The 12,675-nt window shown below is 42.6% G+C and overlaps 1 protein-coding gene across 1 annotated transcript in view; it reads left to right on the forward strand.

Annotated features, from left to right (window-relative positions):
• The window catches only part of SWAP70 (switching B cell complex subunit SWAP70), a 66,986-nt gene that overhangs the window by 18,450 nt on the left and 35,861 nt on the right, over positions 1-12,675 (forward strand). The window contains exon 2 of the mRNA XM_087821724.1: positions 5,028-5,168. Within this exon, the coding sequence (XP_087677850.1) occupies positions 5,028-5,168 (141 nt within the window). The remainder of the gene's footprint in view (positions 1-5,027; positions 5,169-12,675) is intronic.

Genomic DNA, 12,675 nt, shown 5'->3' on the forward strand with positions numbered 1-12,675 from the left:
GAGATTTCCAAGGCTAAATATAATAAAGATTACTGGGTGGGGCAAAAGTAAGTTTACAGTTGTTTGTATGGAAAATAATGCAATAATAAATAAACAATAATAAGTATAAACTGTGTTTCGTGTACTCACAACTGTAAACCTCCTTTTGTTCCACCCGTATTTAAGAGAAGGCAGCAGGACTTAAGCTGTGACAAGCAGGATGAAGAATATTGTCAGGAAAGGGAAAATGACTCCATGTGATACGGGGCGGGCCTTCTGTTAAGACAATGCTCTTAAGGCAGGGCATAGCACTGGTAGGAAATTGGTCATTCTGGTTCATTGTTAGGAAGAGTTTTCTGGTAATTTGCCATCAGCTTGAAATTTTCTAAGTCAGAAAGGAATTTTCATGTTTTAAAAAAAGATTGCCTATTATGAATTATAATTCTTTAATTGTCCCCGTTCAGATAAGCTTGTTGGGATAGAGATCTCCACCCCCCTTTTTTTTCAGTGTTAAATTTTGCCCATTACGCACATCCTGTAAAGGGAAACGTGACTAGGGGGGCACATTTCAGAGAACCTTTATAATCTCTACATCTTTGGGAGGGAGGGGGGTAAACATTATGCACTCTTGTGTGTTAAAACACTGTTAGTCGTCTATCATTCTTGATTTCATTTTCAGGAGCAAAATGCTTAAAAAGGGTAAATGGCAAACCACTGAACAGGAACAGATCACACAAGCAGGGCTCATGCAGCTAATTAGTCATCTCGTCAGAGGAGGCCCTGCAGAGCCATAGCAGACGCTAGGAAGGAGCTGGAGAGAAGTTTCTGGCATGGTTATGGATCTTTTATTGTAGTAACAATAGTTTATTTTTCAAATCAGGGGAATGAGAGCAAAGTTGCTTAGCAATCATGTGGGTGCTAAAAGAATGGCCTTTGGAGGAGCAGGCATTTGAAGTGGGATATATTCAGCTTTTTCAAGGAACTTGCAAACACTCAGTTTAGAAGGGGGCCGTTCTTCCACAAATTGAGAATGTGTACTCCTCTTTCCTCGTGATTGCTTTTGTCCTGATCTGCTTTCCGGCTTCCTTAACAGTTTCCTCCAAAGGTGGGTGCAGGGAGATGGGTGCTCCCAGAGAGACAACGGTCCCAGATTTCTAGGCATATGTAGTTCTTCACCGATGGATTTATTTATTTTTAATTATTATTATTTTGTAATCCTCATCTCAGGACATGCTCAGAGAGAGGGAGGGAGAGAGGGAGAAACATTGAGCAGTTTCCTAACGTATGTGTCCCGACTGGGATCGAACTTGCGGCCCAGGTATATACCCTGACTGGGAATCCAACTGGTAACCTTTCGGTGCACAGGACGATGCTTACCCAACCGAGCCTCTCTGGCATGGCTTCACCATGTATCTTGGCTCTGCCCAGTAGCGCCAGCTGTCTGGTTAGGTCCTGGAGAGCACCAGTCCATCACTGCACCTTCGCAACCACCAGCATGCGGGGCCAGAGTCACTTTTGTATAGGCCGGGCTCTTTCCAGAAAGAGGGAAGGAGGCACAGCTGCAGGTGTAGTCTAGTCTAGTCCTAGTACCAGTTTCTCAACACATGCGACTCTGACTTGGGGCACATCTCCTAACCTCTGACTTCACCCCTTCATCTATAGAATGGCGGTAATATCTGCTCTCCCAGGGGCGAGACCAAGACCAACTAACAGGTGTGAGTCTGCTCTAAACAGCACCAACTGCTGCACAAGCTTACGGAGCGTTTGCGTCTCGTGACTGGTTTAGACTCTGACCTCCGAGATTTTGGCTTCTTTATACATTTTACTTTTCATTAAAAAAAAACTTGAGATACTGTCTAGGCTTTTAAAAAATCGCTGATAAAAAGTTTTAAAAAGTTTTGAAGACAGTACACATTTCTCTCTCTCTTAGTAACAAAACCTTTTCAGTTACCTATTATGTAGTTTGTTATTTTGTTTAAAGAAGACTTCCCTATTCTAGGCCTTGCTAACAATGAAAAAAGATAAGCTTCCGATCTAAATTATAGTTCTTTCGTTGAGTTCATGAAACGAGTTTGGGTTGACAGTTAAGGGTTGGGCTTTTAAAATTTTAGAGACAAGTCCAACTTCTCATTTTGCAGTGAGTATACTGAGACTAAGTGATTAAGTAGCAAAATATTAAAATATTTAAAACTGGAAAATGTCAAACCACTGAACAGGAACAGACCACACGAGCAGGGCCAGCACTCACGCCTCCTTATATAGGGTCCTTGTTTCTCTAATGTGCTGCCTCCCTCACAATTTGCTTAACTAAATGAAGGTGGTTAAGAAAATTGTCACTGAATTCGGCTATCTCTATATTTAACAAAATTACTGTTTAATTGCCCAAGGCCGAAATCTGAAGTTCAAATCTAAATCTTTTTCAGTGGGATCAACGAGTTGAACTACCTACCTGCTAAAAACATAATGTTCCTCTTACTATAGAGTGTTGGACCAGGGATTACAAAACCCGAGTTCTCGTCTCGGTTCTGCTGAGTAACCTTAGTCAAGAAAAACAAATTGAATCTCTTTGAGCCCAGTACTCACCCGCTATAAAATGACAAGGTGGACAATATGATGTCCAAGGCCCCTGTCAGGACTTTAAATTGGGGGAATCTATGAAACCCAAAAGCAGAGAGAGGGGTGGGCATGGGAGAGATTGGTGTCTCCTTTTTATATCCTGAGGATTTTGTGTTAATCAATTACTTTTTCATATTATTTCCCTATCTGGAAAGCCTTCTGATTTCCCCCAAACCTTTTCCTATCCAAGGCTCTCCTTATTTTGAGGCCCAGATTACTTTTCACTTCCTCTGGGGAGTCACTGTAGCACACGCAGCTTCTCCTTTCTGAACTCGCTCACGGGCCTTACATCTCCTGTCTGTTAATCGCTCTACGTTGCTGTGGAATGTGTCTTCCTTTTGTACCTAATCTCTAGGGAGTAGGATAGTGTGGAAAACAAAGGATAGGCTGTGAAGAGAAATACATTTAGCTGTGTGCTCTTAGGCTGGGCACATTTTAAAAATATATATTTCCTTTTTTAAATAGGTAGCACATTTTTAAATAGGTAATTTCCCCCCCCCCCAAGATAATGAAAAGGGGAAGGTACAGCGAAAAGTCATCTTCTACCCCTAGTCTCACATCAAACTAGTCTTTCCCTGACTGTTGTTAGTTTCCTGTATATCCTCCTGGAGTTTCCTATTTTTTCTTCCTTTTTCTCTTACACAGAAGATGACACACTAATGTAGTCTTAGGTATGTTGCTTTTTTCACCAAATTTATCTTGGAGATCTCTTCATATCACGACACAGTGAGCTTCCTCACTGTTATTGAAGTTTTATGGATGGACTGTAATTTAACCAGTGCTTGGAAATTTTTATTTGTGTAAAGCCCCAAGTGACTTTAAAATTTGAATGACCTTTGAGCCTTACATAAGAAATTTGCTCTTTATTTATCTAAAACTTTTATTTCTGTAGTATAGTACAATTTTTAAGCACTTCACATTCTTAAAGTTAATCTTCACAAAACCTATTTGGGGTCGATAATTACTCTGTAGGTTTTACTAGATAAATAAAGGAAATACCTACGTAGGATTTTGCTGACTCTGGTGTAAGATTCTTTAGTAAAAGCTCCACCGTGCTCTTGGTGTGCGTACTACTGGCAAATAGAGGGTTTGCTTGAGAAACACAGCCTGCTTTATAGGGGCTGGTAAAAGTCTTTATTATTTCATTTATGGCCATTTGTGAGTTTACTTCCTTTCCTTTACTTACTTCCTTAAAACCAGTGGAGCATGTAGAAAAAGATCTGCACAGAGATGAAGCTTTGAGAAACAAAACAAATGTAGAAAGAAGATATGCAAATGTTCTTTTTATAGATTCAGTTTTTTGAATCTTAAAAAATTCTAACTGAAATATGTCTATGCAGAAAAAAATGACTTGCTTAATAGAATTGAAAGTCTTCATTGACATGAATGTGGCTGTTTAAGTGATTAAGTGGGTAGGGCTGAGAAGAGTAGAAAATTTTTAAACCTGGGATTTAACATTTAGTAATAATCTCTGTTAAAGGAAGTATGTAATTTGACCTTTTGAGAATGCACAAGTGAAACTGAAGGAATTTAAGTTTTATTTTTAAATTTTTATTTAATATGAAACAAAATTAGTACTTGTTAGAGATAACACAAACTGCTAATTCAACTACCTGAATGTTAACGTGTGTTACTTAGGTTATCACCGAGACCAGTAACCCTTTATATATGGAATGCTAATTTTCTACAAAATATTTCAACCATTTTAGTAACTCCTGAGATGTTTTTTAAAATGTGTATTTTATTGTTGAGAGTATTACAGATGTAGTCCTGAGATATTTTTGCTATTGATTTTTCCCTTGATGTCTTTCTCTTTTTACATTTACACTTTTAAATACTAATGCTGAAAACTGCTTAACATCATAGATGTTTAGAGATGTTTGGACACAGAGACTACCAGTTAATATTTGTTATATTTGTATATTAACTTGGCTCTTTCTACTGGACAGATGAGAAAGCCGCAGCCCAGAGGGGCTGTGATTGGCTCAGGCCACCACCTCGCCCAGAGCCCCTGGCTGCAGCTGCCCAGCCAGGACTAGGTCCTTTCTTACGGCTCTGATTGACTGGCCCTGCTCTGCGTGGGGAGAAGGTTCATTTTGAACACATTCTCTTGCTCTTTCCCCGTTTTTCTTTCTAATGTGGGACGATTAAGAAAAGACTACAAGCATTATAGTCACGGCTCTTGCGTGGAGCCTGGCTCAGTGCGGGCATGTAAGAGAGACTTGTTTGAAGTGAAGCAGAACCGGGGAGGGAGTGAGAGACACTCATGGGTGACAGGTGGGGGCTGGCAGCTGAGCAGCACTCAGCCAGCATTTGCTAGTCTATTCTCCACCTTTCCCTTCCCGGGGCGGGGGCAGCCCGTTGTGTTCATACAGTGAAGGTGCCACGTGCTGGTTCCCGGTGGCCTTTAAAAGCCTTTCTCTCCCCCGTAGGTCCTGTCCCACAACCTGTGCACGGTGCTGAAGGTTCCGCACGATCCTGTTGCCCTGGAAGAGCACTTCAGGGATGACGACGAGGGGCCCGTGTCCAATCAGGGCTACATGCCGTATTTAAACAAGTTCATTCTGGAAAAGGTATGGGTCTGGCCCCCTCTTGCTCACAGCGCTGTTTCATTTGCATATTTCACAGGGGCCCCGAGCCCCCCCGAGCCCGGCTGTGAGTTCACTAAGGAGTTCAGTGGTGAACCTTCAAGGGCAAGTCAGAAAGGAAGAAGGAGACACCGGCCACGCTTTCTTTCTCCCTCTCCACTGTCCTCTAAAACTTGGTTTGCTGTTTCCCCATCTTGGTTCATTTTTGGAGATTAAGAACTGCATTTTGTATTAATCTGTACCTGTTTTCCCTTAGGGTGCTTTTTCTTTTCTTTAAGTTCCACATGTACTGGCAACGATTGTGGAAGCATGGGCAGGATGGGGTAAAATGTGAAATAAGTCAGTCAGAGAAAGACAAATACCATATGATTTCACTTATATGTGGAATGTAAAGAACAAAACAAACAAACAAACAAAATTGAAACAGACTCATAGATACAAAGAGAGAACTGGTGGTTGCCAGGTGGGAGGGAGGGTTGGGGCACTGGGTGAAAAAGGTGAAGGGATTAAGAAGCACAAATTAATTGGTAGTTAACAGGATAGTCACGGGGAATTCAGTAGAGCATAGGAAATACAGTCAGTAATATTGTGATAGCCCTGGCCAGTCTGGCTCAGTGGTTAGAGTGTGCGCCCTTGGCCTGAAGGGTCCTGGGTTCAGTTCTGGCCAAGGGCACGTACCTTGGTTGCTGGCTCGATCCCTTGCCCCGGTTGGGGTGCATACAGGAGGCAATAAATCGATGTGTTTCTCTCATATCGATGCCTCTCTCTCTCTCTCTCTTTCTCTCTCTCCCTCTCTCTCTCTCTCCCACTGTCTCTGAAAAGCAATGGAAAAAAAATGTCCTCAGGTGAGGATTAAAAAAACAACCACCCCAAAATAATATTGTGATAACTATGTATAATGCCAGGTGGAGTACTGGAAATATCGAGGGGAACACTATGTAAAGTATATGATTGCCTGACCACTAAAAAAACCCACCTTCTGAGTATACTAAAAACCTACTGTATCGTATACTTTAAAGAGTCGCACTTATGGTACGTAAGTTATATCTCAATAAAAAAGATGCGATCAAATTGTGCAGAAACTGATGTGTGAGTTCTCAAAACCTCACAGTTGACGCTGTATTGTCTTCTAGAGCCTTTTTTGGCTGCTGTTCTGTTCATTGATCAGGTAGCTCATAGTTGCATTATATGTAAATATGTCTCATATTCAGCAAATATTTGATGACCTGCTGTGTACATGTTTTTGTTTTTATTTATATATATAAATATGTTTTTTAAATTGATTTCAGAGGGAGGAAGGGAGAGAGAGAGAGAGACATCAATGATGAGAATCACCCATTGGCTGCCTCCTGCGCTCTCCCGACTGAGGATCGATCCCACGACCCGGGCATGTGCCCTGAGCAGGAATCGAACCATGAACTCCAGGTTCATGGGTCAATACTCAACATTGAGTCACGCCGGCTGGGCTGTGTGCACGTGTTTAATCTTAAAAATTAAAGACAATAAACGTCTGCTATTAAAAATATAGGACATACTGGGAAAGCCTCAGAAATCTGGAAACGGCTGTTTTTCAGGGCTAGAGTTTGTGTGGTTGGAGCCAGTGGATAGAGAAACATGGTTTAATGTCTTCAGGTGCTGCCCTAAGACTGCATTTTGTTCTCCTGGGTGTAACTTTCTTTAAGCATTTTGAGTTTTACACTTTAAAATGTTCTTTATTTTGGTATTTAGGTATTTTAAAGTTTTGTAAACAGGAGAGAAAATATAGCAGTATTTAAAAAGTCCAAAATCAGCCTCTAAATTCGGAGAAAACCTTATTCACAGAGCGGGCGAGGATGTGATGGAACAGTGAGCCCTTGTTTCCTCTTGCTTAGCCACCTGGAGTGGAGTTTTGCCAGTCCTTCCATCCAAATAAAGCTGCCAAGGTTTCCATGGTGTGAGTTTAAATTGAGCAAAGATTAGTGCTTTGTTTTGAAACGTGGTGGAAAAAAATGCCAGTGGTGACTGAAGCCTGATAACATGAAGTTTAGAGACTCTCATCAGTTATGCAAAGAAAATATATAGTAATGATTACGTATTTGCAAGATGTGCTTTCTTATATATACCGTCCCATTTGATCCTCAGGTTAATCCTGTGATGCATAGTTGGAATTCTTCTCCCCATTTAACTCAGGAGGAAAAAGAGCATAAGGTTGCCTAGCTAATAAGAGGTAGAGAGTTTGCGAACTTAGGCCATTTACTTCTAGACCAGTGTTCTTTTATCTGTACTATGGAGGGATTTAAAGTATTCCCTTCCAGAATTATCATGTTTCCCAGTTTGGAAAAATAGGGCAGGGGAAAAATAGGGATAATCTCCAACTATCTCAGCCACCATCTAGTTCCCTTAGGCTTTCTCTCAAGTGTTTTAAGAGGATTCTTTTTTCTTCCTTAGCATCTGGTGTTCCTTAGTGTTCATTTTGGTCATTTCCCCCCCGGCCGTTTTAGCAGTTCTCTGTCTTTGCTTAGGTCCTGAAGGGGCCAGGACCGAGAGAAAAATTATATTGACATTTGCTTTCTAAAAAGTAATTTTTCCACTTGGTTTCTATTATTTGCTTCTTCTGAGATAATCGTTCCTGTTGTTCTTCACATTGACAGAATTTATTAGGACGTCAAATGATTAATATATATCTGTTCTTGTATCAAATATTTTGCCTCCCCTAAGTGTTAACATTTTTGGTTGTTGCTTGTTTGTTCCGGTCCTTCTTTAGTAAAGAATGGAATTCTGTAAGCATCTAGGAAAAAATTAAAAAAAAAATTTTAAATAGATTTTAAAGAGAGAAAGGGAGAGAAACATCAATTTGTTGTTCCACTGATTTATGCATTCATTGTTTGATTCTTGTATGTGCCCTGACCAAGGATTGAATCCACAACCTTGGAGTATTGGGATGATGGCTCCAACCAACTGACCTACCAGGCCAGGGCTAGGAAGAATTTTTTGTGAGCTTCCCCCCTTCCCCTTTTTGGCAAAGAGACACCATAGCTGGATTATCAGACATGAATAACTGAAGAAAGTGGTATCTTGTTAGCTTTTTACTATTGAGCCCCTAGACTACATCAAAAATTAGTTCTACTTCAGCATGTGTACGAGGCAATATGATTCTTTCATGAGATTTAATTACCTATTAGGTTTTTTGGTCCCAATCATTGCCAGTTCTTTTCCCTGATTCGACATGTTAAAAGTTAGTCTGGGCTGTTTGATCAAAATCAATACTCCATCGGCAGTAATGCTAAGTCCTAACTGGGGAATCTGCTACTTTCTAACGTAATCCTTTTTTTGTCTTTTGGAAACATATATACATGCAAAAGATAAACACACAAGGAGAAATATTTGAGTTTAATACAATGTCCTTTCTCTAGAGGCTAGCAGCCCCTGCATTCTGTTTTCCTAGGCTGGCATGTATACTTTTTTACCAGATGCTTGACTTCATTTGTCAGCTGTAGTTCTTTTATAAAACGAGGTTTCGGATTTCTGTTAGATGAATGAATATGCCTTCAGCGCTCAAAACGTCTTCAAAACTTCTTTTACTTTTTTTTTTTTAAATATATCTTTATCGATTTCAGAGAGAGGAAAGGAGAGGGAGAGAGAGAGACAGAAACATCAATGATGAGAGAGTCATTGATCAGCTGCAGCCCGCAACCCGGGCATGTGCGCTGACGGGGAATCAAACTCCAATCGCCTGGATCCTAGGTCGACACTTAACCGCTGAGCCACGCCCGGCCGGGCAAAACTTCTGAATGAATAAAGGGGTCCAATGCTGAGTGCTGTGCATGACTTCATGCCCTTGGACACTTCGGCCAGCAATACAAATCTAAGAGTGATGCAGCTTAAAGAAATAACTGGATTTAAAAAAAATAATTGCTTTATTGAGATATAATTCACATACCATACAATTTAAGTTTTTAAGGTGTGCAATCAGTGGTTTTTAATATAGTCACATTTTTGTGCAACCACAATCCATTTTGGAGTATTTTCATCGCCCTCTCCCGAAAAAACTGTACCATTAGCACTCACCTCCTCCTTCCCCGGAGCCCTAGGCAACCACTAATCTACTTTCTGTCTCTTTGGATTTGCCTATTCTGGACTCATCCCACATGAATGGAATCGTACTGTGTGTGGCCTTTTGTGTCTGCCTTCTTCCACTTAGCATAATGTTTTCCAGGTCCAGCCACACTGTAGCATGTAACAGCAGTCATTCCTTCTTACGGCTGGATAGTATTCCATTTTGGATATACCACATTTTGTTTGTATAGCCAACAGGCGATACAGACATCTGAGTTGTTTCCACTTTTTGGTGATTATGAATTTGATGCTTTGAGCACTCATGTTCAAGGTTTTTGTGTGGATGTATGTTTTCAGTTCTCTTGAGTATATACTTAGGAATGGAAGTGTTGAGTCATATGGCAACTATATGTTTAACCTTTTGAGGAATTGCCAAAGCGTTTTCCAAAGCAGCTGTGCATTTTACTTTCCTCCTGGTAATATGTGAGGCTTCCAGTTGCTTCATGTCCTTACCAACACTTGTTATTCTCTGTCTTTTTGATTATAGCCATCCTTGTGGATGTGAGGTGCGGAGTCTGTGTTTTGATTTGTATCTCCCTGATAATTAATGTGAAATGTTGTGTTTAAAGTGGTTTTCTTTATTGTAAAGTGGTTTTCTGTATTGTAAATACAGGCTGTGGTTGTACATTTTTTAAAAAGGAGCTTATTCAGAAAGTATTTATTACCCATAACCATTTAGAGGTAGTCAGTCACTGTTAAAATTTTGGTCTGTTTGCTTGGAGTCTTTATTTTTTTTTTAAAAAAATATATCTTTATTGATTTCAGAGAGAAGAAAGGAGAGGGAGAGAGAGAGAAACATCAATGATGAGAGAGTCATGGATCGAGCCCGCAACCCGGGCATGTGCCCTGACCGGGAATCGAACCCCGATAGCCTGGATCCTAGGTCAACGCTCAACTGCTGAGCCACGCCCGGCCGGGCTGGAGTCTTTATTTTAAAAAATACATTTGTATGATTTTTCAAACTGGGATCATATCGAACTCTTTCCATGAATATTCCCTTTCCCATGTCATTAAAATCTTTTTGAAAACATTAGTATAAAGATTAAAACGCTAACATGTTTTTAGTCTACTGTGTATCAGGCACTGCTAAATGTTACTAGTTCAGATGAAAATTCCAGTTCAGAGAACATGTGAGTTTAGTTTTGTAAATACGTTTAGTACTTTGAGTCATAATTGCTGTCTTATCCATATGTATGAGTTTTGGTGAAAAGCAAATATATGTTTAAAATAAGAAGAGCTCAGCTGCCTGACACAGGTGAGCTCGCCGTGGCGGTGACGTGCGCTCTCCCCTCCATGAGACGCTGTTCTGTAGGCTTAGTCAGTGTAAAAACACACACAGGAGAACTATGCATTTCTTTCTAGGGAATAATCTTCCATTTGACAGCTGTTACTAGTTTTCCAAAGGATGTGAGACTCTCATTGTGTGTGATATAAACGGGGACTCGGGGGCAGTTTGGAATCTAGCTGGGACCGGGTGCGGAATCATAGATTTCCAGCTCCTGCTTGCTTGGATGGACCCGGGGCGGAATCATAGATTTCCAGCTCCTGCTTGCTTGGATGGCCCCGGGGCGGAATCATAGATTTCCAGCTCCTGCTTGCTTGCATGGCCCCGGGGCGGAATCATAGATTTCCAGCTCCTGCTTGCTTGCATGGCCCCGGGGCGGAATCATAGATTTCCAGCTCCTGCTTGCTTGGATGGCCCCGGGGCGGAATCATAGATTTCCAGCTCCTGCTTGCTTGCATGGCCCCGGGGCGGAATCATAGATTTCCAGCTCCTGCTTGCTTGGATGGACCCCGGGGCGGAATCATAGATTTCCAGCTCCTGCTTGCTTGCATGGCCCCGGGGCGGAATCATAGATTTCCAGCTCCTGCTTGCTTGGATGGCCCCGGGGCGGAATCATAGATTTCCAGCTCCTGCTTGCTTGGATGGCCCCGGGGCGGAATCATAGATTTCCAGCTCCTGCTTGCTTGGATGGCCCCGGGGCGGAATCATAGATTTCCAGCTCCTGCTTGCTTGGATGGCCCCGGGGCGGAATCATAGATTTCCAGCTCCTGCTTGCTTGGATGGCCCCGGGGCGGAATCATAGATTTCCAGCTCCTGCTTGCTTGCATGGCCCCGGGGCGGAATCATAGATTTCCAGCTCCTGCTTGCTTGCATGGCCCCGGGGCCCCTCCCGATTGCCGTCCGGGGCCCTGCTGTCGGCCGCAGGCCTGCGCTGCGTTTGGCTCCGAGTGTGGCTCTGCCGGGCTCCCCGGCCCCCGTGCTCCCCAGCCGTCTCCTCTCTGTTCCGCAAATGACGGAGACCTTTCCTGCCGCAGGGCCTCGGGCGCGCTGCTTCCTCCGCTGTGGGGCTTCCTGCGCCCACCCTGCAGCGCATTCCCCCGCCTTCAGGCCCCGCCTGCCGGCCCTCCCTCAGGAGGTTTCTGCAGGTAGCGCCCGCCCTTCCCGGGGCGCAGCAGCCTCCTCGGCTTTCGCCTCGTCGCGCTGGCTGCGCTTGATCAGGCAGGTGGCTCATGGTGGCTATGGCTGCATTGCTCGGTATCTGACTTCCGGCTGGGAGTGAGGGTTCTCTGACGGCAAGGACCGGTCCCCCGCTGGCCAGCTCTGTTGGCTGCTTTCTGTGTGTGCGGAAGGTGTTTTTGATGTAGTTTCCTTTGTCTGTTTTTGCTTCTGTTGCCTGTGCTTTTAGTGTCGCATCCGAGAAATCGTTGCCCGTTCCATTGTCATGAAGCTCGCCCCCTGTGCTTTCTTCTAGGCGTTTTACGGTTTCGGGTCTCCCACTTAGATCTCTACTCCATTCTGAATTAATTTTGGTATATGATACGAGGAAAGGGCCCGCCTTCATTCTGTTGCATGTGGATATTTTTTTCCAGCTGCATTTGTTGAAGAGAGACTGTCCGTTCCTCACTGTTGTTTCCGCACCCTCGTTGAAGGTCGTTTGACCATATGCACCAGGGCTCGTTTCCGGGCCCTTTCTTCTGTTTTATTGGTCTGTCTGTCTGTCTTGATGCCAGTAGCGTACTATTTTGACTACTGTGGCTGTGAAATCTGTTTTGAAGTTAGGAAGTGTAAGGCCTCCAGCTTTGTCATTCTCAAGGTTGTTTTGATATTCATGGTCCTCTGAGATTCCGTGTAAATTTTAGGATAACGTCTCTGTTTCTGCAAAAAATGCCATTGGGATTCTGATAGGGATTGCATTGCATCTCTACATTGCTTCGGGTGGTCTGGGCATTTTAACAATATTGTCTTCTAACCCACGAATATAGGATGTCTTTCCATTTATCTGTCATCTGTCATTTCTTTCAGTGATGTTTTGTATTTTTCAATGTCCAGGTCTTTTGCCTTTTTGGTAGAGTTTATTGCTAAGTATTTTATTCTTTTTGGTGCTATTATAAA

Source organism: Miniopterus natalensis, chromosome 11, assembly GCF_054644295.1.
Source record: "Miniopterus natalensis isolate mMinNat1 chromosome 11, mMinNat1.hap1, whole genome shotgun sequence".
Lineage (NCBI taxonomy): Eukaryota > Metazoa > Chordata > Mammalia > Chiroptera > Miniopteridae > Miniopterus > Miniopterus natalensis.